Genomic DNA, 27,220 nt, shown 5'->3' with positions numbered 1-27,220 from the left:
ATGTATTATTGTAAACATGATAAATGCTCTTTCCTAATTGGCGATGTCTCCTATGTGAAGACGCTGTGAGTCAATACACATCATCTCTAAAATGTCTGTTGTATCTCCAGACCACCATTTTGGGGTTACACTGTACTTGACGTGTACAGAAGACTGGGTTGTTTTCAGCGTCCATCCAAAGGCAGATTCCTCTGTCTCCTGAGTCATGCTCCTCCAGGAAGGAGAAAGAAATATCTCTTTCCTCATATTTCTTGCCTTGAAATGGACCCTTTAAACTCGTGCTTAGCAATGAAATAAATAAACTTCATTTTTTCCTCTTTTTCAATGACATTTGGCCGATCTTCCTGGTCTTGTTTTTATTTATTTTTTTCTTTTCTATCCTCAAAGCCTATATTAGGCTAATTGGCTTTTTACCTCTCTCTCGACTCATTGTTGCCAAGTAAATCTTTCTTAAGTGTAATACTAATCTCAACATCTTCCTGCTGAGAAATCTGCTAAACTTCCTCCATTGTGTCTACTAACTTAATATATATTTTAGTTTCTTCTTTTTTTAAATGTATATGAGTGTTTTGCCTGATGAAGTGCACCACATGCATGTCTGATACCCAAGGAGGTCAGAAGAGGGTGTCATATCCCCTGGAACTGGAGTTATAGGCTGTTGTGAGCCACAGTGTGGGTGCTGGGAATTAACCCCAGTCCTCTGCAAGAACAAGGGCTCCTAACCTCTTAGCCACCTTCCCAGCCTGCATTTCTTTTTCTAGATGTTGAGGACTATCATGCTGCAATCCCTTTCTTAACTTATTTCTCGATTGAAAACGGGGTTCAGTGAACCAACCTCTGTCAAATTTCTAATGTCTAGGAGCTGAGACTATTATGTTTTTGGCTAACTTTGAACACTAGGCAGTCCTCCTGCCTCAGCTTCCTGGGTGCAACTATTACAGATGTGCAACGCCAGCTCATATCCCCCCCCCCCCCCCCCCCCCCCCCGAGACAGGGTTTCTCTGTGTAGCTTTGGAGCCTGTCCTGGAACTCACTTTGTAGACCAGGCTGGCCTGGAACTTACAGAGATCTGCCTGCCTCTGCCTCCCGAGTGCTGGGATTAAAGGCGTGTGCCACCACCACCCGGCTTCATTATTTTCAGTTTTAATCTTTTGGAAAAAAAATTAAAAGAATGTCTTATGATACATGAAATGATAAAAAGTTTAAATTTCAGTGCCCATAAGAAAAAACAAATTTGGAGTATACCCATGCCTGTTAATTTACAGATTCTGTATGGCTGCTTTTACACTTAAAAATGATAGTTGAAAAATTGTGACATCATATGTCTACGAAGCCTAAAATATTTACTATCTGTCTCCTTTAAAAAAAAGAAAAATCTTACCAAACCACAAAGTAGGTTTAGAGACTTGTAAATAGACTCAGAGGGTCTAATGCAATGGCTTCATTTTAAGAATGAGAAAATGTCTTCTCAGACATAATGAACAGTGTGTATAAAGCACATTCCTCTGGCAGAGGAGAAACCATAATCAGAATCTAGTGCTGATCCTACCCTATGCCCCCTCCATGAAGTCTAGACAGTATTGAGACTTTGCATGTGTGTCTATGTACTATATGCATGCATTGTGCCCGGGGAGGCCAGAAGAGATGTCAGCTTCCCTGGAAGTGCTTGGAGTCACAGAGGGTTGTGAGCTGCCCTGTGGGTGCTGGGTATTGAACCTGGGTCCTCTGAAAGAGCAGCCAGAGCTCTTAATGGCTGAGCCATCTCTTCAGCTCACTAATACTTAACCCCCCCAAAAACAAACAAACAAATAAAACCAACAACAAACTAATGGAGTGTTCTCTCAGTTCTGCCTAATTCAGTCTTCATTTTGCCCAGCAGGGAATAGTCATCTGAGATAGTAAGGTTGGAATATCTTAATAGGTTCAGTTATCTTTGACAAGTAAGTGTTCAATATCTAGAGTGTAGTATTGATATTTTGTACTGTAAGTGAAGGAAACAAGCTTGATATTCCCATAAGTCTTCCTCCTGGCTAGCCCAATGCCGTATCAGAGCTAGGATGAAATGCACTCTGCAGAAGTCACAGACCCAAACAGTATTGTTTTGGTGGCTTGCAGCTTTTTCCCCTATCAGTACATCTTGTCTGGTGTGGTCTGGAGGTGCAGTGCTGTTCCCTTATTTCACTTTTCAGTGTGTTTACAACCGAGTCTGTGCTCAGCCTGTATGGAGTCACCCTGAATTGTGTTTACATTTGGTGAAAAAATACAAACACCTAGAAGAGGCGGGGTGAGATGGCTCAGTGGTTAAAAGGGCTTCTGTGCAAGCCTAATCTGAGTTCAATCCCCAGGACCCACGTTAAGGTGGCAGGAGAGAATCAACGCCTCCGAGTTGTCTTCTGACCACTACATGTTGTTTGGTACATTGGGTATGTGTGCCCCCTGCCCTCCCCCATCCTGCCCTGGTTAAAACAAAACACTTAGAAGAAAAGCTTTCGGGGTACAGCTTTGGAAGTTCATCTAGTGTAGCTATCCTGAACATCTCTTTTTCGAGCCTTCTGATTGGCAGTCTTGTCATTTGAGTCCTGTATTTTACAGAAGAGAATTTTGAGTTCTGGCTGCTTGTGAGAAAAATCGGGGCTTGAGTGCTGTTTGTCCACTAACAAAGAAATGGTGAAATGTTGCATTTGGCCCTGATTTAATGGGTCAGAGTGTTTATTATGGCCTGGAGCCAGATTCAATTATTGTATTGTAAAAGGACTCTGAATAATCTCCAGTTAGCAAGCAGAATGGCTCTTAGCATTAATAAAGACTTTTAAAGACTTTTGTCCCTGGGTTACTATTTTAGATTTGGCACCAGGAGAGAGAGGAGGCTGTGGTGTACACCTGGCATGCAGGTGGAGGCGGGAAGTTGATGTTGGGTGTCTTTCTTAGTAGCTCAACACCTTAATTTTGGGTGCAGGATCTTTTCGCTAAATCTGGAGCTCACTGACTGACTAGACTGGTTGGCCAGGGTAACCCTGGGATACCTCCTGTCTCTGTAAGACATATGCTGCTGCTACCAGCTTTTACGTGGATGCCAGGGAGCCTTGGCCTCTACTCGCCATTTCCTAAGTGAATAACAGTTAAGGAGCCCAAACCCAAATGAGCCTGATGGATCTTGCCTGTGGAAACCTTGCAGCTGATAGGAGAGAAACCAGGGCAGTTGTCAGACTGTGCTGTAGTTTGATGGAATTGGCCCCCATAAGCCTATGGGAGGGGCACTCTTAGGAGGTGTGGCTTTGTTGGAGGTAGTGTGTCACTGCGGGGGTGGGCTTTGATGTTTCCTATGCTCAAGCTACGCCTGGTTCAGTTCATTTCCTGTTGCCTGTGGATCAAGATGTAGGACACTCGGCTCCTTCCCCAGCACCATGTCTGCCTGCATGCTGCTGCCATGGTGATAGTCGACTAAACCTCTGAACCATAAGCCACCCCCATTAAACGTTTTCCTTTATAAGAGTTGCCATGGTCATGGTGTCTCTTCACAGCAATAGAACACTGACTAAGACAAATTTTATCCTGATCCTATATCCTATTTACTCATTGTCAACTTCAAGTTTTCCTGTTCCTGCCATGCCGTAGATTTTTCTAGGATTATAGTATCATGAAAAATAACTTCAGGAAGCATCAAATGTCGTCGGAACAACCCATTTTGTCTCTTAAAGAGATAGAATAATAGACAGCAGCTTCTAGTCTGCTTGGCCTTCTTCCAGTTAGGATTAGAGCATGATCTACTTAGATGAACACAATCTGAATAACATTTTAGACAAATCCGTTATCCCCCTCCCCTGTAAAGTGTGAAAATATGTGGTGTCCACCCTGTATGGCTGTTATAAGGATTTAATGAAGTACTAAGAGGTCCTGACTTTAAAGCATGTGCTGTGTTAAATTTATTTATATTTTTGTGCATGCACGTGTGCCTGGAACCCTAGCAGTAAACAGGTTGAGGGTGAAAACAAGCCACAAATTTGATGCTAGCCTGGCCAACGCAGCCAGTTCTAGGTCAGCCAGGGCTACATTGCAAGACCCCGTCAAGTCAAAAGCCAAACCAAAACAACAACAAAAAACCAAAACCAAGCAATCGGATAAAAATGAAAGACAGACAGACAGACAGACACACACACACACACACACACACACACACACACACACACACACACACACACACGGAAAACCCCTGAAATGGCCAGTGAGTACGGCAGGGGTGGAAAGAGAGACACAGGAACTGAACAGTGGCATCTGTTACCCACCAGGCCTGATGTTCCTGGTGTTTTCTGTGTGCTTTACCTCACATAGCCCCAGAGCAAGTTTACTTTTTCCATTTATTGATAAGGAGACTGAGGCTGAAGGACAAGCTGAAGACAGAGCTTGAAAATGCAGGGACAGCCTCTCTCCAAAGCCTTTTGCTGTTCCGCATTACTTTCCAGGATGGAGGGTAGGATGGAGCCTTCCTATCATGGAAATGGATTGTGTTTCAGAAATTCACTTACAATGGCTGTTGGGAGTTATTTTTCCACATAGAAAAATGTTTTGGTGGTGGTGGTTACAGGTCTAGGCTTATCTACAAAGACTACAATGTCATTTAAATCTTGCATATTTGTGAACTGAAACTATTAAGGAAAAAAATGTGTTTGTGATTCTTGCTATTAAAGCAGAAAAAAATCAGCATGTTTTAAATTTTTGTGGGAGAATCTTTTGAGAAAAGCAGGTTTGATTAGAGGGTAGCAGTGAAGAAGCCGGAGACTGGATTTTGGTGGGCTTCTGGGCTGTTTTAAGGCACTAGGCACTAATGGCACATTCATGCATATTATTCCTCTTCCTTAACTATGCCTAAGACACAGCGGTGGTGATGGCAACCTAATTTCTTTCAGCCATATTTAGCTTTTTTCTCCCTCCCTCCCTCCCTCCCTCCCTCCCTCCCTCCCTCCCTCCCTCCCTCCCTTCCTTCCTTCCTTCCTTCCTTCCTTCCTTTCATTCTTTTTTTTTCATAGACAGGGTTTCTCTGTGGGTGCCTGGCTGTCCTGGAACTTGTTTGGTAGCCCAGGCTGGCCTCGAATTCACAGAGATCCTCCTGCCTCTGCCTCTTGACTGTGGGATTAAAGGCGTGCACTGCCGCCGCCACTATTCTATTTTCGTATTTTTTTTAGTGGCATATTTTATCTGGTTATCATTTTTTTTTTTTTTTTTTTTTTTAGTTTTTCAAGACGGTGTTTCTCTGTGTAGCTTTGGAGCCTGTCCTGGAACTCACTCTGTAGCCCAGGCTGGCCTCGAACTCACAGAGATCCACCTGGCTCCGCCTCTGCTGGGATTAAAGGCATTCGCCACCACCGTCCGGCACCCGGTTATCTTAACACAGTTATAGAATGTTAGTTTCTAGGTATATTGAAGAAGAAGGGAAAATAAAGGTTTTCTTAGTTGTACAAAAATTAGGAGTGGAGGAATTAAGGAGTGTGGGCAGACATGAGGTTAATAGGGTTAAATACTAACAGGCATGGCTACTTGTTTCAATCATTTTTCCTATTTCAGTGAGCAGCTGGTTTCTGAGCTCTTAGTCTGTGCCAGTCACTGTGTGTCATGGCTGTGAGGGACAAACCATTCTTAGACCTGAAGTCACCACTTCCCTAAGGAATTTCCACTGTACTTGAAACATTTATTAAAGATTACATTCAGGTCATCCAAAGATCTTTCCTACCTCCTCAGTATTTATGAATATGCAATGGTTACCTAATCACAACCATTTGGGATCCTACTGAGTTTTCCTTTTAAGTAATCTTTTTAATACCCAAACCCCAAACAAACAAAAAGCCATTCTTTTTTGTTTTCCTATAGTTAATGCTTGGTTTATCATCATTAGAGGTAGGACTAAACCTGGGAGTTGGAGATCTAGAATTCACTTAGATGTGTTTGAAATCAGCATGAAAACCACTTTAGTATTTGGCGGGCCTCTTCACTTTCTTAAGAGAAATAACCTTTGCTAACATTGTTCCCCTCCCTCCTTCCTTCCCTCCCTGCCTGCCTGCCTGCCTCTTCTCTTTCTCCTGGGGGTTGAATGCAGAACCTTGCACGTGCTAGGCAGGTACTCTGGCCCCAGACCACGGCTCTGGCCCCAGAGCTTCGTCTGTAAAATGAGGTATCGGGAACAGACTGCTGTATCCCTTTTCACCCTGCAGTTCCCAGTCCATGAAGTGGAAGGGGCCTAGCTTGTGCTTCTCTGAGGGAACTGGGAGGAGAGGGGGCGGTGAGGAAGGTACTGGCCTGTACTTACGGCCTATTTTCCTGTTAACTTGGGGGCTGTCCAGAGGACAGCTGCGAGTGGTTGTAAAGCCGATGGAAGTTGAGAGAGAGGACGGAGTATTTGCACGTGGAAGCCTTTGCACTTTGGAAGCCTATTCACAGTGTTTTTTAAGAGAGGGTTCTGGTGAACCAAGCTGCTCTGCTGACATTTATCTGTCCTTAATGAATGCAGTCAGACTCAGTTGTTGGGTTAGGATAAACAGCTGCTGCCGAGGCAGCCTAGCTTGAGCGCCAGGAAACTCCGCTGTCGGAGGAGCCTGTTTGACATTAGAACTTGCGGTTAACATTGTTCACCTGCCGTTTGACTCGCATGCCTGGTCTTATTTGTGCACATAGACATTAGCTTATTGAAATTGGTTAGAAGTGGAAACTTTCAACACTATAATAGTTTCTCATATTTTATAAATTGTTATGTGCTAAGGGATATTGTTGATAAAGTATACATTTATTTTCTGTTTTGTTTTTTTAAGACCAAGTATCACCAAGTGTGCCATGCTGGCCTCAAACTCTCTATGTAGCCTTGAACTCTCTTTGTATTCCAGGCTAGCCTTAGACTACAGTCCTCTTGTCCTAACCTCCGAGTGCTGAGATTATAGGCGTGTGCCATCATGCCTGGCCAACACTTTGGAATTTCCTGATTAGGAAGGCAATACATACTACTCCCCCCCCCCCCCCCCCCGCCACAAACCTGCAATGTACAGAAAAGTATTAACAAGAAAATAAAAGAAATTCGAAATTCTGCTTTCCATGATGAGCCTTTCTCCAGTCTAACTTTTTTCATGTGCATAGATACATAATTGGGGGACAATGGAATGTTTCATGATTAGTGCCATAGGCATTTTAGGTGAAGTTCATGCTCTTAGGGAGCTAGCCTAATGCACTGTACTGATTGAAATGGAATCTTGTTTGTTAAATTAGCGAACACAACAGCAGCCAAGTAGTTCATGAGTGAAACAGGTCAGCTAAGGAGTTAGGAGGACTGTTGTCCAACAGTATAGCCCTGACAAGTTATCACCATCTCTAGTTTATTGTCTTGTGGAAATAATGACTTAACATAGTCAGATTTTTTCTAATTTTCAAGGAAGCCAAGAGATCAGAATTACTTGTTAATGTGAAAATTCTCCCATAGTTTCAGACTCTGGTGAGCATCTCATAGTAGGAAGGACGGATAAATGAAAATATTGCTTGCCCACGGCCTTTAACAGTTTTTTTTTCTGAGACTGAGTCTTTCTCTGAGACTCAGACTAGCCTCACATGCAGCAGGTAGCTCTCTTGCCTTGGCCCCGTGAGTTCTGGGGTGGCAGGTAGGAGTCTCCACACCTGTCTGTACTAACCGTTAACTGTTAGTGTTGTTGGCTCTTGACTTCACTGATTTTCTTGTGGCTTCTAGAGACACTTCACTGTCACTTTCAAATCCCTTCTCCAGCCCAGGTAAACAGTGCCATCTGAACAGTCCTTTCCCTCCAAGCTCTGGCTTTCTCTCTGTTCCTGTTGACGTGGACCCTTGAGCCAGGAGCAAGAACTTCACCCTAGATTTCTTTCCCCTCCTCTACATGGAGTAAGTGTCATGTAGATGCATCTTCTCATCTGCAGTCTTTTCTCCAGCCATATGCTGCTGGTTGGTTGTGACTGGTTGGTCGGGAATGATTGGCCTTGTGGGTGGTGGCAATGTAAAGGCTTACATTAAATTAAGATCCTACTGTCTAGCTGAGTATGGTGGTGCACACCCTTAATTCCAGCACTCCAGCGGTAGAGTCTGGGGGGGTGCATCTCTGTGATACCAAGGTCACCCTGCTCTCAAGGTCATCCTAATTGTTATAGTGAGTTCTAGGCCAGCCAGAGCTACATAGTGAGACCTTGTATTAAAAGGAAGGAAGGGAAGGAGGGAGGGAGGGAGGAAACCTGTTGTCTAAACATTGTCTCACTGTGTAGCACAGGCTGGATTCTTACCTCACAGTCCTCCTGCCTCATTAAAGGTTACGACCACCATGCCTGCCACCTTGCCACCTTTTGTAAAGCACTGTAGTTACCACTTATACTATACAGATTGGTAATACGAAGAATCCTCTCTGCTGTGTTTTTTCATAACCATTTTCTTATATCTACTGGAGCTAAGGGAGACATTTGTATTAACATTTTTTAGTCTAGGTAGTGACTTAGTCAGCCACCCCTCCAATCATCCTACATTTTTGAACTTGAGTAGGTTGTGATGAAAAGAGTAATAATAACAATAGCAGAAGACAAAAGCCTTCTTATACAGAACTTTTGAGCGGAAAGTCACATATTGAACAAAAGATATTTGAATTACAGAACAACTTCCTTTAAGAGCTTTCAGAAGAAACAAGGCTTCCTGCCAGGTCCCCTGAAGCTGCTCCCAGGCCTGTTTCTCATTCACTACCACTAGTTCAGTTTATATGGCCAAGCATGTGTTGTTCCTTTTTCTCTTCCTACTACCTAGGTGACACATAGTTGGCAGGGAGCATCTGATCATTGGATTGATTATAAATCAGGTCTTAAGAACAGTGGCCGGCAGTGGACAAACCTATCAAAATTTGGTAGTGAAAACGAGCGTTCACTATAAAGTTAGATAATTCTGAAAGTGTTATTTTAAAATAGTGACCAGACAACTTGCTCAGAACTTTATGTAAGAACTATTTGTTCATATTTGCTCTGCACTTACATTTTAGAAATGATTTTTGGTTGCGTATATGTGTCTGTGTATGGGTAAGTGCACAAATGCAGGTCTACCCAGAGGCCAGGTGTTGGAGACACCTGGAGCTGGAGTTACAAGTAGTTGTGAGCCATCTGATATGGGTCCTGGAATTTGAACTCAGATCCTCTGGAAGAACAGCAAATATTGTAGTCCAGAAATAATTCATTCACCTTAATATTTTCATTATTAATAAATTATTAGAGTTCATTAAAAGTTTACCAACTCTATTGCTGCATTTTTAACACTTGAATTAAAAGCTCTTTATTTTATGATGATGATGATGATGATGGTGGTGGTGGTGGTGGTGGTGGTGGTGGTGGTGTGTGTGTGCGCGTGTGCGTGCACTTGTGTTTGTGTATGTGTGTGTGTGTCTCAGCAAGAGACCAGGAGGGAATTGGATCCTCTGGAGCTGGAGTCACAGGTGGTTGTGGAATTGTTGACAAGGATGCTGGAATGTGAACTTAGGTCCTTTGGATGAGCAGACAGTGCTCTTAATCACTGAACCATCTCTCCAGCCCCTGAAGGCACTTAGGTCACGGTGGTGGAAGAAGCAATTAAAGGAAAAGTAATTTAATCAGTTAGCTGAGGTCACGGACTTTTATTAGCTAATATGGAACTATAAACAAGGGAGCATATTCTGTCATGTCTTTGGCTTAGCAGGCCAGGTGTTCCGGTGAGCTGTAGAGGTGTGAGATACATCACTGACCTGTGGGGAACCTTAAACCTTCTAAAACTGGACTTATAAACACTCAACATCAATCTTCGAAAGCTGAGCTTGTCTCCCGACTCTTCCTATTAACTCATTCTTAAGTTACTCATCAACCTTTTTTATGTCCTTACCAAATGATCTCTTTTCAAAAGAAAGAGCTAGACCTGAAACTTAGCGTCGAGGTGGAGAAGAAAAGGATTGCATAGCTCAACCAGAAAAATGAGCCCAGGCAAGGGTTCAGTCAGATGTTTTTGAGGATATGGTTTACTGAATCAGAAAGACCAGTTGGACTGGCGTCAGCTAAGGAAATCATCTGGAGAAGACAGAGTTAGGCTGCCTTGACCTGCAGGTCTACTGCAGGGCTGTCATCCTCTGTTCTACTTCTTGACAGTTCAGTGTTCTGTTAAATAAGTATCACGCAGTCCAGGGCATCCAAAGAAGCCAATTTCCAAGGGTAGAAAGGGCCATAGTGGTATCTCCTGATCTGTGAACAACTGATAAAGCCTTTCTAGGAAAACCAAAGAAAAAACTTTGAGATTTGAAGCCACCAAGCAAGAGATGACAGGAAATACATTTCCTCCGGTCTCCCCGTGACCGTGCAGCCAGTTTCTATAGCACCCATGTTTGTTTGTTTTAAATGAAAATACAACAGAGTAGACAAGGAGACTAGGTAGATCAGGTTTGTGTGTTTGGTACAGGGTCTCAGTAGGGTATTCAGGGTGGCCCAGAACTTGCGTCTTCCTACTCTGGTCTCCTGAGTAGCATGGCCCAGATCTTCAGCATGAGATTAACCTCAAAGTCTCAGCTCTAGCATTATTTCTTTAGAACAAACTGTTTTGTCTGCTTTTATTTATTTTTAAAATTTTATTTTATGTGTGCGAGTGTAGTTGCCTGTGTGTGTATATCTATGTGCCATGTATATCTGTATCTGGAGTATCCCAGCACTCCTGGGTTATGCTGTGCTGAGGATCTAACCCAGGGCTTCCAGCATGCAAGGCAGGCACTGTACCAACCGAGGCACATCCTCAGCCTATTTATTTGTGGCTGTCTGTCTGACCCTACTTGAATGTAAGTGCCACAGAGGCAGGAAACCTGCTGTCTGCTTCATCTTTAGTACCTGGAGCAGTGTCTGACGTGGGGTTTTTCTCCTCCCTCTTCCATAGTCCGTTTCTCTGTCCCTCTGCTCCCTGCGCATACATTAAAGGAATCTCCATGTGCCAACACTGAATATTCATTCCTTCAACTCCGTTATACTGAGTATGAGCCAGTGATGTCGTGCTTGAACTTTGTCTTTTACTTCCTGGAATCATGGCCCACAGCTTTTTGAATGGCTGTTTTCAGCTGGCAAACACAGTGAACAACACATCTGGAAATAGTCTGTCATATTTGATCTGAGAAACTCTAAAACCAGCTGCTGATTTGAAAGGCTTTTATTATGCTACAGACAGTCTATTGTCTACAGAAGCGCTGGCTCTTACACAGTACTGTGTGATGCTTTTTCTGAGCTATTAACTTGATAGAGAAAAAAAACTTGTCTTCAGTAATTTATGCATGACTGGTATTCCCTAAGAATAGTTTATTGTAGCTTTTTCTTTAGCTGATTTATTGTGCATTAAGGGATTTTTCTTGCTCACTTTTTTCAGCTTTTTTTTTCCCCTCCCTCCAGACAGGGTTTCTCTGTGTAGTCCTGACTCTTCTGAAACTCACTCTGTAGACCAGGCTGGCCTCGAACTCAGAGAGATCTGCCTGCCTCTGCCTCCTAAGTGCTAGAATTAAAGGCATGCGCCACCACTGCCTAGCTTCACTTTTTTTCTTTAAACTCAAAAGTTAAATGGCTAAGTAAGATTAAGATGCTCCTTAATGAGGGCTTAAGAAATTTCACATTTCTGTACTGTAATGTGGTTTAACTTTGTTACTGAGCATACCTAAGTAGATTTATGCTGGGCACATTGTTTGCCTCTTGCAATTAACAACCTAAAAATTATATTTAAAAAATGTTGAATTTCTTTTTTTCTGAGCTGGGAATTGAACCTGAGACCTCGTATGCAGCAGCCCAGTGCTTTAACACTGAGCCACAGCTGCAGACCTGTTTTGTGATTTTAGATTAGCCGGGAGCTCACTTCGTAGCCCAGGAGGGTATGCACTTGTCACCTTCCTGATGGCTGAGATGACAGGCGTGAGCCACCATACCTAGCCGTGGTTCATTTAAGTGAAGTAGGAGGTCAGAAGTATTTTCCCACAATACCAAGTCTATAACCGTATTGGCCTCCCTCCAAATTAAGATGTGTCTTAATTTGCTTAACTGTTTCTGTTCGGTAAGTTACTTTAAAAGGATTTGGCTGTTAAGAATAACATCATAGTGAATACTTTTGTGAATATTGTAATTATCACATTTGGTGATAACTGCTGGTAAGGTCTGGTCTCTTAATTTGGAGTTCTTAGTTGGGACAATTTTTATGTTTCATAAGATACAGAAGCAAATGCCAAAAGGGAATGTGCAAGTTTACATTGCTACTTGCTGAGTGTGGAACTGTCCATTACATTGTTGGCATTCAAAAGTGTATATTATTTCTTTTCAAGATTTTTTTTTTTTTTTTTTGTTTTTTCGAGACAGGGTTTCTCTGTGTAGCTCTGGCTGTCCTGGAATTCACTCTGTAGACCGGGCTGGCCTCGAACTCACAGAGATCTGCCTGCCTCTGCCTCCCGAGTGCTGGGATCAAAGGCATGCACCACCACCGCCCAGCATCAAGTTGTTCTTTAATTATGAAAAAGCATGTTATTTTCAGGTTTACACACACACACACACACACACACACACACACACACACACACACACACAAACATATGTACATGTATGTGTTACTATCAAAGTTGCATGTTTTCTTGTTTGATTTCTAGTATCAGAGTCAGAATTTCATCAGATATTTCTTCCAGTCTCTCCCTTCCCCTCTCGCTCCCCATGTATATTTGTGTGTATAATGTTTTGTATGTTCATTTTAGTCTGGTTAAGCTATGCACTTTTTGTGACCCTTTAGAGATGTTTCTCCAGTGTAGCATATGCATGTGTATTTTCAACAGGTTTCTGCATTCTCTCACTATTTTTAGTAATGCCCCCAAGACACTCTCGAGATGTGGTAACTTCATATTGTTTTCTAATTATATTGTGAAAACATGTCATGGGGACAATCCTTTTTCTCCCCCTTTGAGACAAGTTCTCCTGTACCCTAGGCTGGCTTTGTACTTACTATGTGGATTCCTGATCCTTCTGTATCCCTCTCCTAAGTATTGGGGTTATAGATGTGCACCACCACGCATGGTTTGATTGATCTTAATAATTGAAAATCCAAAAATTATGATGTAGATTATGGAGGGTTATTTGTTGTGGTGGTGTTGTTTTGACTGGTACTCTCTGTCCAGGATGGCCTCAAACTGGTAACAATCTTGCCTCAGCCTCTTGAGTGATGGGATTGCAGGTGTATGCTGCCATACCTGGACTCATCATGTTAACATATGTTTGAGACATGCGTAAGTGCAATGTACTGACAGTCTGAGAACTTAGGCTTGACTCATGTCTTCCTCTTGTAGGTCGGAAAAGAGACAGTTCAGACCACCGAGGATCAGATTTTGAAGAGAGACATGCCACCAGCATTTATTAAGTGAGTAACTGAAGCATTTGTTATTAAATAGAATAATACTCTTGTCAGAAAAATAATACTCTTGTCAGAAAAAGTAAATTGATTCCAAGAGCTACTTCTGGTGTGTGTGTGTGTGTGTGTGTGTGTGTGTGTGTGTCTTCATACACATGTGTTCATGTGTATGTGGAGGTCAAAAATAAAATAAATCCTAAAGAAAAGAGGCGCCCCCCCATTTTTTTTTTCATGGATGGCCCTTGGAGGAGCAATAATTAGTCTTTTCTCCTACTCTTCTTGTATAAACGTTTTTTTCAGAGTAGCTCCATAGCCCTATTTGATGAGGAGACTGGGAATCAATAAATATGGAAGGAAGGATAGAATTAGAAAGTCATCATTGTATATATTTCAGTGAAACAGTTACTCCTGTAAGGTTAATCAGAGGCTGAAGCCCAGAGGTTTGAACCTTTATTGTACCAGGAGGCAAAACCCTTGTTCTCCATGAGAACACGAGAAAAGCCAGTGTTTGCATGATCAACTGAAAAATATTGACCAGTTTATTTAAAAAGTGTATCACTTAATTAGCTACACTGAGATTTTATTGTAGCTTAAAGCCCAAATAAGATGAATGTCGTTGCCAACTCTGGAGGCAAGAAAATACACTAAAATTTAGAACAGTAAGGTTATGTTTTTCTTGCTTTTCTTTAGGATGTAAGGAAGCAGAAAATAGATGTCTTGGCTTGGAGGGGAAGGGACAGAGGGAAACAGATGGAAGCAATTAATTACATCCTTGGAATTGTTGAGTAGGCCATTCTTTGGGGCTATTTGGTTGGTGTTTGGATGTTTCCAGGGCATTACTGACCTAAGCTTCCTTTGTAGTCTGCGGTGTGTGGATCTGAGTAGTGACCGCTTCTTAGTCAGCACAAGGAAGGGACTGAGTTTTAGAAGTTTACTCTTAGCTTCACTTTCTAGAACGTGAGGATGCCAAGGCAGCAGAAGACAAAGAATTCTCGGCCAGGGGTAGGTTCCTACTCGAACTATTTTGTCTGTATTTAAAGAGCTTTCAGGGAAGGAAGGATATGCCATTTCAGGGTTTGGAGTAAGTCTCAAAATCAAATCACTGGCTTATGTGACTGTCAATTCAGGGAACATTGCAAAGTGAGTTTAATATTAGTTAAAAGTGACACACAGGTTGAACACTTCCAGTTTAAAACAAACAAACAAACAAACAAACAAACAAACAACCCTTAAGAGAAGAACTATTTCTGATCTCAAGCACTTTAGATATGGAATATTCAGCCTGGGTTTAAACTGTATTTGGCATTGAGGCACTTGCAGTGTTCAGGGCATTCCTTTTTATAAAAGAACCATTTAAAGGTAGGGCGTGGTGGCAAACATACTTAATCTCAGCATTTAGGAGGCAGAGGCAGGCAGATATTTATGAGTTAGTTCAGGGTCAGTCTGGTCTATATAGCGAGTTCTGGGACAGCCAGGGCTACATAGTGAGACCCTGTTTCAGAAAAAAACAAAACCAGAGCAAAGCCAAAAAACAAAGACATTTTTGTACACAACAAGATTTGCATGACACAGCAGGTCTTTCTTGTGGGTGGAACAAGTTACCTGGCCTCTGACCACGTTAGAAAATAAGCTCACCGTTCACCAAGTTTACCAAGATTGGAATCATATCCACACTGCTGCACAAAGTTATATAGATAGCTGCTGTAGGAATCGTGTTGGGCCTCATACACTTTGGGAGGGCCGCAGCCGTGACGTGCATGCTAAAGTATATGACTCACCTCTTGAGAAGTCACCTGTCCTTTAGAAACTGTCAGCAGGCGTGACAGCTCTTTCATTGCATGTTATATTTTATTTTTACCATCAGCAGCTGAGCACTAATTAATATTTATATGTAACTGATTGATTAATGGTTTAGATACACTCATTGGTTAATTATTGATTGCCTTCTACTTGTCTAGCATGCTCTAGGCTACAGAGAATAGCAGTTCTTACCAGGATACAGTGAAAAATCCCCTGTGAAAGATATTATAAGTAGTTTATTAGTAGTACAAAACCCACAAAATTTACCAATAACTGTGCTTAAAAAATATTGAGGGCTAGAAAGATGGTTTAGCAGGTAAGAGCACTGGCTGCCCTTCTCCTCCTCTTCCTCCTCCTCCTCCTCCTCCTCCTCCTTCTCCTTCTTCTTTAAATTTATTTGTCTTCTTATTTTATTTGCATTGGTATTTTACGTGCATGTATGTCTGTGTGAGGGTGTCAGATCTTAGAGTTACAGACAGTTGTTAGCTGCCATGTGGGTGCTGGGAATTGAACCCGTGTCCTCTGGTAGAGCAGTTGGTGCTCTTAACCACTGAGCCATCACTCCAGCCCCCTGGCTGCTCTTCTAAAGGACCTGGGTTCAGTTCCCAGCACCCACATGGTAGCTCACAACCACATGTAACTCCAGTTCTAGGGCATTAGAGACTCTTCTGGCTCCCAAAGGCACCAGGCAGCATTATGCATAGAGTGCACAGACAGATGTACAGACAGAACACCCATATACGTAAAATCAAAACAAATATGAAACTCCAGGAGGTAGGAGCAGGTGTGGTTGGGAAGCAGAAAATGAATTCAGCCACACATCCCTCTCATCACTACTTACTGTTTTTGTTGTTGTTTTTCTTATACTCTCACTGAAGTGTAATTCACTATTTTGCTTTTTATATGATTCCTTTACTGGAAGAGGAATGAGTGGACTTACAGCCTTTATACCTGGGAATTGCACATAGTTCCAGACACACAACACACAACACACACACACACACACACACACACACACACACACACACACACACACACACACACACGAGCAATCTCAAATAAAGCTCTGCTGGCTTTTAATTCAAGATTCTTCCTCCTCTGCTTCCTGAGCAACTAGTTGGATTACAGGTTTTTATTTCCCCCTGTGTGTCAGAGGGAAACAGAAAGTGGAGATATTTTGAGAACTTTCAAGTTCAGGAGCTGTGATGCAAATGGACTTCATAAAAAGAACTGTCAGTGTAGGCGTGACTAGTAGAAGGAGGTGTCATGTACGACCTGAGACTTGGGAGAATAGAGGTGGAGAAGGCACCTGGATGTAATAAGTGGTGGATGTACGTTGTGGAGGCCCGTGAGAAGAAGACTGGTAACAGTGGAGGTGGCAGGAAAGGAAGTCTAGTGAGGAGGGTTGGGCCCAGGGATGGTGGTCCATGAAAGCCAGGCTGGGGAATTTAGAGCTGGCAGAGAAGAAGAAGCTTTGCAGTTTTTGAGCCACAGGACGACAGCATGAAAGTGGTTTTTCAGCAAGATTCATAGCCCGATTCAGAATGGATACTAGGTGTCAGTGAAGGAGAATAAGTTGTGTGTCAAACTGGCCAGATTCACCTTTTGTCGGCGTGGACTTGCTTCACGCTGATTCTTTATAGGTGAGAAATGTTTATAGGAATCTGCCTTGTGTTTTAGTTAGGGTTTCTGGTGCTGCAAGGAAACACCATGACCAAAAAGCAAGATGGGGAGGAAAGGGTCTGTTCAGCTTACACTTCCACATCACAACCCTAAGGAAGCCAGGACAGGACTCAAACAGGGCAGGAACCTGGAGGCAGGAGTTGGTGCAGAGGCCATAGAGGAGAGCTGCTTACTGGCTTGCTCTCCATGGCCTACTCAGCCTGCTTTCTAATAGAATCCAGGACCACCAGCCCAGGGCTGGCTCCACTCACAATGGGCGGCGTCATCCCCCATTGATCACTAATTAAGAAAATGCCTTACAGCTGGATCTTATGGAAGCTTTTTTCAATTGATTTTCCCTTCTTTCAGATAACTCATTTTACGTGTCAAGTTGACATAAGACCAGCCAGCACACCTTGGGGAAAAATGCCTTTGTAGAATACAGTAGAACATCATTCTTTTTTTTTAAAGTTTTTTGAGACACTGTTTTACGGTGTAGCTCCAGCTGTCCTGGAACTCGTTTTGTAGACTAGACTGGCCTCAAGCTCATGGAGATCCACCTGCCTTTGCCTCCCAAGTAGGAAGTTCACTTCTATTTCTGCAGTAGAACAGAAACAGAAAGGAAGTCAGTCCTGGGCCTTGTCTAAGGCTGTTTAGTGCCCCAGTATTCTCAGGGCATCACTGTGGTCTGTGTATGAACTCCAGTGTTCTCGGGCATCACTGTGGTCTTGTGTATGAACTCCAGTGTTCTCAGGGTATCACTGTGGTCTGTATATGAACTCCAGTGTTCTCGGGGCATCACTGTGTCTGTGTATGAACTCCAGTGTTCTCGGGGCATCACTGTGGTCTGTGTATGAACTCCAGTGGTCTGTGTATGAACTCCAGTGTTCTCGGGGCATCACTGTGGTCTTGTGTACGAACTCCAGTGTTCTCAGGGCATCACTGTGGTCTTGTGTATGAACTCCAGTGTTCTCAGGGCATCACTGTGGTCTTGTGTATGAACTCCAGTGTTCTCGGGCATTACTGTGGTCTGTGTATGAACTCCCTGAAGGGAGCAGAGTACACATTTTCTGCTGGCAGGCAAATGCTGCCGCACTGGGACTGGGAAGTGTCACCCTGTGCCTCATTGCTGCTCCGAGCAGCCTGTTGGTAACTGTCAAAGCTTGCATTGATTTTCCAGTGTGGCTTGTCTTTGAAACATACTGGGATGTCTAGGCCTGCTGAATAAAACAAGGTGTGTGAGAGAGCGCTCTGTGCGCCACACATTCATCATGCCCCCCCCCCCCCCCAGCACCTTGTTTTCATCCTTAAACTCTATCAGCTGGCATAATTTTGGCACCTACCTGTAAGATCTTAACATAGTTTGTATTAATGTACAAAGAATACATTTTAAAGTGATTAAAACATACTTAGATCTAGTTTAGGTCTTTTCGGCCCAAGGTAAAGAGTATTTTGTTTTATATTACCAGCACTTATATTTAGATTTTCTTTTCTTTTGATCTTGAGAACGCAAACAAAATTGTCTTGTAATTTGTATTTTAAACCCACTTGGTGATTAAAGTGCACAGAATCATTGATTCCTTTAGAATTATTTTTTTATTGTAGTATTCACTTCCACTTGTTTGCCCGCGGCTACTGTGTGCTTCTGATGTTTCAGGGTTTGTTTGTTTTTAAACTTGAGATTTTTGTGGTCCTTTCCATTGCTATTATAAGAAGACTTTTGTCTCTTCAGCTGGATGTTCAAGTTTTGTGAGGTCATGTCTGCCAGCTGCCTCACTGCATTTTTGACCCAGAGCAAGCACTCTCATTTTAAATAGCTCCCCTTTGGACTTGCTGTGTTAAACATAGCTGTGTACTGCTGTTTTGGACTGACTCCCTTAGAAATAATTTGTGAAGCTTTCAGACTTCTCAGTAGTAAGAGAGTTAGTTGTCTTATTTAACTTGTAGACAAGTTCTAAATAGGTAGACATGGGTTAAATCTTTGGTTTACTTTACCCCAGATGATTGAGAAGTGAGCAAATAAAACATTAGGCAGGCGTTCTGTTTCCATTGTCTACAGAATAATCAAAAGATTGAAAAGATCTCAGAGGGCCCAGAAGCTCACATATATTTACGGGCATGTGTATACATATATTATCATGTAATTCTGAGAATACCAATGTTGATATTCTTCCCATTTAAAATCAGCTCTCACTTTTGAGGTGGGGTTTCATGTGGACTAGGTTAACCTGGAGTTGGATATGTAGCCGAAGCTGGCCTAAAATCCCGATCCTGAGGTTGCAGGTACATACCACCAGTAATAAACCCATTTTACAGATGAAATGACTAATCTTTGACAAACTGACTCACTCAAGCTCACACCATTACTTATTGCAGATTTCATGGTTTCCAAGGGTATGTTCATTTTCTGTCTGACCTTCCAGAGCTAGGGTGACCCACCCTTGGACAGTACCCTTTTTTGTTCTGAGAGACAGGGTCTTACTGTGTAGCCCTGGCTGGCTTAGAACTTGCTATGTAGCTATGTAGGCCAGGCTAGCTTTACATTTAAATTCACTTGCCCCTACTTCCCGAGTTCAGGGATTAAAGTTGTGCACCACTTTGAAAAGATTACGATTTATTCTTTCCCTAAGTGTTTCAAAAAAAAAGAAAAGAAAAAGTACAGACGTAACTCGTGATGTATTTCGCTATCTTAATCCTTGTTTATTATTTGTGTGCATGTGTGTAGTATATGGTGCAGTGTGAGTGCGGGCATGCACTTGCCATAGTGGGTGTGAGGTCAGGACAGTTTAGGTCTTGGTTTCCTCTGCCTTACTGAGGCAGGGTCTCCTTTGTGTCTCACCTGCTGCTGCCCTTGTGCGCTTTGGGGTGATTCTTCCGATAGATGCAAGCTGCCCCTCCTCTCGCTCCTCTAGTGGGCTCCAAGGCTGTAGCTCAGGCTGTCAAGGCCGCACAGCAGGTGCTGTAGTGCCCTATCCATCTCCTGGCTCGTCCGTCCTGTGACCTCCAACTGTAAAGAGTCGGAGCACTAACCTTTTAAGGACTGAAGGATCACAAATACTACCGACTCAGTGACTCATCTTATATTGAGACTGTTGACTGCCTCAGCGTTTCCCTGGAAAATCAGGCTTGGGGGGATGACTCACGGGGGAAAGTACCAGCTGTGTGAGCATGAGGAACTGAGTTGGGATCCCCAGCACCTACCTAAAAGGTTGGAGATAGTGGTATGTACCTGTAATCCCAACACTGGGGGGCAGGAGGTAGAGACCGGAGAGTCTGGGTGGCCTACTGGCTGGGTAGCCAATCTTTGAATATGGTTGAGGGAGACACTCACATGATGACTTCTAGTCTCTCTCTCTCTCTCTCTCTCTCTCTCTCTCTCTCTCTCTCTCTCTCTCTCTCTCTCTCTCTCTCACACACACACACACACACACACTCTCATGCAGGCGTATATGCACATGGAATAAATGAAACAAACAAAACAAAAAGCAAATAGAAACCCTAAAAACATTCAGATACATTCCTTTAATTATTACCTTGACTTTTCCAGTATAGGTCTAGTCTCAGATTAAGAAGTTTATTCTCAAAGTTTAAAGTTTGTATGTTTGTTTTTCCTGGAATTGTTTAAAATCTTTATTGTTCTTCCCATAGCAGAACCAAAGGAACCCCGTGAAACAGCTCCATTTCTCAGATTCCGTGTATGGACTGGTTGTTCTTTAACCTACTTCATTTTGTTTATGAGGCAGCCCAGACTCAAGCTCAGGACTTGTTGAAAGTAGCTCAGTGCAGGCGTGGCCGAGGGGCCGCACCCAGGCCTGTGTGACTGTAAGGTGTGTGCTAAGACACAGTCTCCCTCTTAGTGAGAATACTCTCTGACAGGAGAAGATGGAAAATGTCTGGAAAGGTGAGGCGGGGCTTGGGGATGGTTAGCTTCCTGCTATAGTCTCTAAATTTTTTTTATTGATTTCTTCAAATAAACCCAATTATTTTAAAAAACTGTGTGACAGCTATTTTTTTTCCCTCCAGTCTATATTTTCTGTGCATGGTAAGACTTATTTTGTTGTGCTGGGGATCAAACCCAGGGACTTATGATGTAATAGTCAGTCATTCTTCTGCTGAATTATACCTTTAGCCTCTATGACTTTAAAACACACAAAGAACCCATGGCAGCGTATTTTTATATTTAATGTTTTTTTCAGTATCTATTGAGGAATCACAGCTTTGATCCTTTACTGTATTATGATAGTCTGTAGTCTGCTACATGAATGTAAATTTTCTGATAGTGAACTATCCTTGCTTTTTTTTTTTTTTCCTTCTTTTTTTAGACAGGGTTTTCTTTATGTAGCCCTGGATGTCCTGGAACTCACTCTGTAGACCAGGCTGGCCTTCAACTCACAGAGATCCACCTGCCTCTGCCTCCTGAGTGCTGGGATTAAAGGCGTGCACCGGCACTGCTGGGCTCTTTTTTTTTTTTTTTTTTTTTTTTTTTTAAGGATAAATTGTATTTGCTTGTGATTTTAAAAAGCATCGACTGGGTTGTGGCACATTCAGGGGGCTTGAGGCAGGACATATCCTGGTTTGAAGCCATCCTGAGCTCCACATGGTGAGATCGTCTCACCGAACAGCAGTGCTGAATTGAATTAGGGTGGTGTGCTTCCACCCCCTCCATTTAAGACAGACTCTCCCCATGTGGTCCTGGCTGACCTCGGACTACCTGTCTCCCCTTGTTCCTGCTTCAGTTCTGAGTGCTGGACTGATGTGTGTGAGCATCCTACCTGATTCAATGATCTGGTGTTGAAGTGTTTTTTGTTACATTTGTTTCAGTGTGGGTGTGGGTGTGGAGGTCAGAGGATACCTTGCAAGAATCGGTTCTCTCCTTCCACCAGGTGGGTTCCAGGCTTAGTGGCAAGTACCTTTACCAGCTGAGCCCTCTTCCTGGTCCTAAGTGGCTGATATTTTAAAGGTCTTCGATTCTTCGTTCATGAACAACCTTGCTCGATAATTTTCTTGATCTGTTCTTGTCCAGCTTTGTATCAAGGTTATTTTATTTTCATAAAATAAGCCTTTTTTCCCCTCATTCTTTCAACAGTATACATAAGATAAAAACTATTCACTGTTGAAAGTTTGGTAAACTATGTCTAAAGCTCTTTGTGTCTACTGTCCTGGGGAGAAGTCTTGATTAATCATTCAGTTTCTTTCTATGCTTATTATTTTTTTTCTTTTTGTGGTATTGGGGGTCCAACTCATAGCCTTACTTACTATTTGTCTGTTGAAACTGTTAGTTTTGATTAAAATATGTTAAAATCTCCTACACTAATTTTCTACTTAGTTATAGGTGTTAGCTTTATATATTTGTAAGTGATGCTGTTGTGCTGTGTTTAAAGTGTGTGGTTCTCCTAGGTTCTGTTAGTGATTTATTACCTTTTTTAGAATTACTGCTGTGATATTAGCCGAACTCCAGACTTTCTTTTTTTAAATCCACATGACAGTTATTGGTAGTTGTTTTTGTAAGTGCAAGTATTCCCTCATTGTATTTGTCCCATTACATTTTGTGTGTAGGCATTTAAATTCCTACATTATTGATTACATTATGCTGTAGAATAGTGACTCTCAACTTTTTTTTCCATCAAAAGGACCTTCAAATAATGAGACTTTAACTACTAATTAAAAGAATATGTTAGAACAAGAAGATAATATGAGTTTAGTAATATTTAAAAATAATTTTTACATCACAGTAGCATCAGCATACATTTGAAAACTACCGGTACTTGTAAAACACACTTGCTTGTATGTTCAGCCTGTCTCTACTCTAACCCTGACTTGAGACAGAAAAGGACTGCAAGAGTCCATGACTTGAGGGTCGCAGAGTTCTTCATGGAACCTTGTGAGGTTTAGCATCTCTTCTCTGTGCCCTGATGCTGTATTTGAAAAAGGCTGGAGGGAGGAGAGAGAGGAGCGGGAGAGAAAACATGACATGTTAAGGAGTCAAAGGTATGACTCACATGATTTCAAATGAGCTGTTTCCCAACACTTGGACACACAGCCTGGATGGCTGGAATGCTTAGAATAGTCCTATTCCCAGCATTCACTTTCCTCTTGTGTTATCTATTGGGGGAAGCCAAAACTGGCTGCAGTCTTAGCTGATCTCATCCGCAATAAAAGGTGTGTGTGTGTGTGTGTGTGTGTGTGTGTGTGTGTTTGAGAGAGAGAGAGAGAGAGAGAGAGAGAGAGAGAGAGAGAGAGAGAGATTTAGCTTTCTTGTTCTAATGCAAATACTCTATCAAAGAAGGGTTCATTTGCTGTTGCTTTATAAAAGAGTTTTGATAGTTTTCAGTGTGCTTACTGCTCTTCCAGAGGACCCAAATTCAGTTCTCAGCATCAATGTTAGGTGGCTCACAACTGTCTGTAGCTCCAGCTCTAAGGGCTATGACACCTGCTTCTGGTCTCTGCAGATACTTATAGACATGCAGCATTCACTCACATAGATGCAGACACATACTCATAAATGAATTTTAAAGAAGTCAACAACCTTACCTCTTAGCTTTATGGTAGTTTAATTGACAAAATTATCATTTTGGGTGTACACATGCAGCTTGGCTTGGCTAAGAATGAGAAGGGGCTGGAGAAACGGCTGAGAGGTTAAAAGTGTGTTCTTCTCTTCCAGAGGACCTGAGTTAGTTTCAGTAGTGTGTCAGACAGCTCATAATCACCTACAGCTCCTGTTCCAGGGGATTTGACTCTGTACATACTCACATGCACATATATGCATCATTAAAATAAATCTTAAAAGAATGAGGAAGCTGCTTTGTATTGTGTCATACTTTAAGAGTTGGGACAGGGAAAGGAGTACTTTATGGATTTTATGTATGAGGACTGTAAGATCTTACAATTAGAACTCAAGGTTGAGACAACATGTTTCGGCATTACCGTGGAGCATATGATAGGCTGAGTTGGGGCTGTGCACTTGCTACTTGAATTAGATTAAAGTATGTCTCTTTTTGTACTCTGTGTTCCCTACTCCTTCTAAAAACTGCTACTGTGCCTGTGGCCTTCACTCAGGTTTCTAGATGACTAATGGCTGTGGATCCCTGACCTTTCAAAATGGCAACTCCAGGATGCAAGGCATATTAGCTATTATTGGGATGCTACACACGAGTGAGTCTATTTCTGTTGTTTTGAAATACAGTTTGAAGTCAGGCCTTGTGCTACACACCTCTAATCCCAGCCCTCTGGAGGAGAGAGAGAGAGAGAGAGAGAGAGAGAGAGAGAGAGAGAGAGAGAGAGAGAGAGAGATCGAGATCTACTTGAAAAAGAACTCAAAGAGATACTATGAAGAGAATCATTTTTTATGAACAGAGCTGAGTGGTAGTGTGTATAACATTCGTGTTCGATACTTAGCAATCATTGGGAAAAAAACAAAGCAAACAAATAGCTTAAACATCTCAATTAGTGATGTTAAATCACCAAGAACTAAGAAACATAGAACCTTCTTTTACACCATTTTACATGCTAAGAATTCCATGAAATTGTCATTGGTCTGTTTGATCTAAATCACAAACATTGGTCTATTGTTACTTTTTTCCCCTCTTTTTTGGGGGGGGGGCCCGCCACCCAGCTGCTAAATAAATCCTACATGGATGCTTATTCCTAATTATGAATGCCGGGCCTTAGCTTGGCTTGTTTCTTGCCAGCTTTCCTCAGTTTATCTCATCTACCTCTTGCCTCTGGGCTTCTCCCATTCTCTTACTTCTGTATATCTTACTCCGTTTCTGGTTGTGTAGCTGGGTGGCTGGCACCTCATGTCCTCCTCCTTATCTGGCTCCTCCTCGATTGACCTTTCCAGATTTCTCCCTCTGTATATTCTCTCTGCCTGCCAGCCCCACCTATCCTTTCTCCTGCCTCACCATCGGCTGTTCATTTCTTTATTAGACCATCAGGTGTTTTAGACAGGCACAGTAACACGGCTTCACAGAGTTAAACAAATGCAGCATAGACAAAAGTAACACACTTTAAAATAGTAAATAAAATTAAAATAAAATTGGTCCTTGAAGCTGAAGGCTCCAAGGCAGAGAAGCCTCAACTTGCACTAGTTGATTAAGTTATCTAAGTGGACATTATTAGGATGTAGTCAGGATATAAGACTAATTGGAAAACTGATCATATTCCTAGTCAGTCCCTAGAATTTAGTTTTCTATTTCAAAGTAGAAGATCACTTCAAGAGGCCAGGCAGATAGAGTGCTTAAATAAAAATCACATTTTCTACTGACCTGATGGGCTCCTCCTGTTTCTGATTGCTGGTAATCATAGTGGGACTTGTTTGGCTTTTATGAATGCCATTAAATTTTAATGTACTGACCAGATATCTTATTGTAGTAAAAAAATGATGCAGTGTCTATTCTGCCTATCATTTTATCACACAAGAGAACCATTAGTGGAGAACAATTTGATTCTTGGCAAACCTCTTCCATTACATTTTCCCATCCTGCCAGGTTTTCTCTCCATAAGTAAGTCCTAGCATTTAAAAATTCTTCTTTTTTTTTTTTTTTAAGTTGAAAATCACATCCAGTAACTGGATCTCTGATTAGATGTAGCTCAGGAAATGTACACTGTGATGCTTGTGTTTATATTCTGTAAGGACCAAGTTCCCTGGAAGTAAAATCAAGTTTGGGACTAGTTAATGATTTCTTGCTAGGCATGGTAATCACGAATGCCTGCAGTCCCATCACAGGGGAGGCTGAGATTGGAGAATCATGAGTTCAAGGCCAGCCTTGGCTACAGCAGGGTCAGGGCTAGCATGGACTACATAGTAAAACTCTCTCAAAAAATGCAAAATAAATAACTAGTTAATGATTTTCCTGGCTCAAATGACTATGTTTTCTTTGGTAAATGTATTCATCAAATCATTACTGAGCATTTATTATTTGTCAGGTGTTGATACTCTGTGAGTACATTAATCATTAAGGTGAATGAGGTTTTTATTTTGCTGGACTGATTTACAGTATTTTGAGGGAAAACCGAGAAAGTATGGTCAATTCCATGGGAACATAACACACCTGTAGATTTGAGAGACAAGTGACAATTACCTGAAGGAAGAGACATTTAAAACGGAGCACAAGACCGGGATGGTGGTGGTGGTGATGGTGGTGTGGTGGTGGTAGGGAGTGTTGGGGTGGTGGTGGTGGTGGGGTGGTTGGTGGGGATGTTGGTGGGGTGGTGGTGGTGGGCATGGTGGTGGGGTGTGGGGTGGTGGGGGTGGGGTGGTGGTGTCAAATCAAAATAAAGAAGGAGGAAGACAAGTACATGAGACAGAGGAAAGAAAGGGCCATGTCAACAGTCTTGAGTTAGTGGTCTTCAATGAGTGATTGGCTATTCCTACAGTACGTATGAAAGCATTCTCTTCAAAGTTTTTGACTTTTCATTTAAACATTTTATTTAAGACTTAACCATTTCATTTCTTTTTGTGTGTGGGAATGAGTGCTGAGGCACACATGTGGAGATGAGAGGACAACTTTGGAGGGTTGGTTCTCCTTCTACCGAGTGGGTCCTAGTTGGGCAGTAAGGACCTTTAAAAACTCAGCCATCTCCAGCCTATCCTTCTAAATGAATTAATTTTGAGACAGGGTCTTTAGTAGTAGCTCTGGCTGGCTTGTCTGGGATTTGGCAAATAGACTGGGCAGGGATTAAAGTTGTGTGCTACCACATCCAGCAAACTTTATTTATTTTTTTTTTGAGAAGGTTCTCCTACTTGGCCTGGCGCTAACTGATTCTGTTAGGTTGTCTGGCCAGTGAGATCTTAGGACCATGTCTCCTTCCCCAGTGCTGGGGTTAGAGACATACACCACTGTGCCTGGCCTTTAAATGGGTTATAGGAATCCAAACTTACATGCTCATGCATACTTGAATTGTAAGTACTTTACCAACTGAGTCAGCTCCCCAGCCCCTCATTTAAATATTTTAAAGTTGATGCTGGGCGGTGATGGCAAATGCCTTTAATCCTTAATCCCAGCACTGGGGAGGCAGAGGCAGGCAGATCTCTGTGAGTTTGAGGACAGCCTGGTCTACTACAGAGCCAGTTCCAGGACAGCCAAGGCTATGCAGAGAAATTGTCTTGAAAAACCATAAATAAATAAAATAATTTAAAGTTGTAAATTTAATAAATTAGAAAGTATGCATTTTCACCCATAATGTATACTGCATACATGTGTATTATATATTTACATCTTAAATGTATTTTGGTGCAAATTTCACGTTTATACTCATTGATAGAGCCAGACCTTATTGCTTGTCTGGTGGGCCAGATTGGGTCCAGCAAGGCTGATCTCACATTTAAGGTCTTTCTGCCTCAGTTTCCCTAGTGCTGAGGTT

At 42.3% G+C, this 27,220-nt stretch overlaps 1 protein-coding gene across 2 annotated transcripts in view; it reads left to right on the top strand.

Moving 5' to 3' along the window:
- The window catches only part of Vcl (vinculin), a 99,504-nt gene that overhangs the window by 20,201 nt on the left and 52,083 nt on the right, over positions 1-27,220 (top strand). For both annotated transcript variants that reach the window (XM_006984773.4, XM_006984771.4), the window contains exon 2: positions 13,335-13,405. In XM_006984773.4, the coding sequence (XP_006984835.1) occupies positions 13,335-13,405 (71 nt within the window). The remainder of the gene's footprint in view (positions 1-13,334; positions 13,406-27,220) is intronic.

Source organism: Peromyscus maniculatus, chromosome 9 (assembly GCF_049852395.1).
Source record: "Peromyscus maniculatus bairdii isolate BWxNUB_F1_BW_parent chromosome 9, HU_Pman_BW_mat_3.1, whole genome shotgun sequence".
Taxonomy (NCBI): domain Eukaryota; kingdom Metazoa; phylum Chordata; class Mammalia; order Rodentia; family Cricetidae; genus Peromyscus; species Peromyscus maniculatus.
Note: the sequence above shows the minus strand (reverse complement) of the source record. Positions and strands in the feature narration are given on the sequence as shown.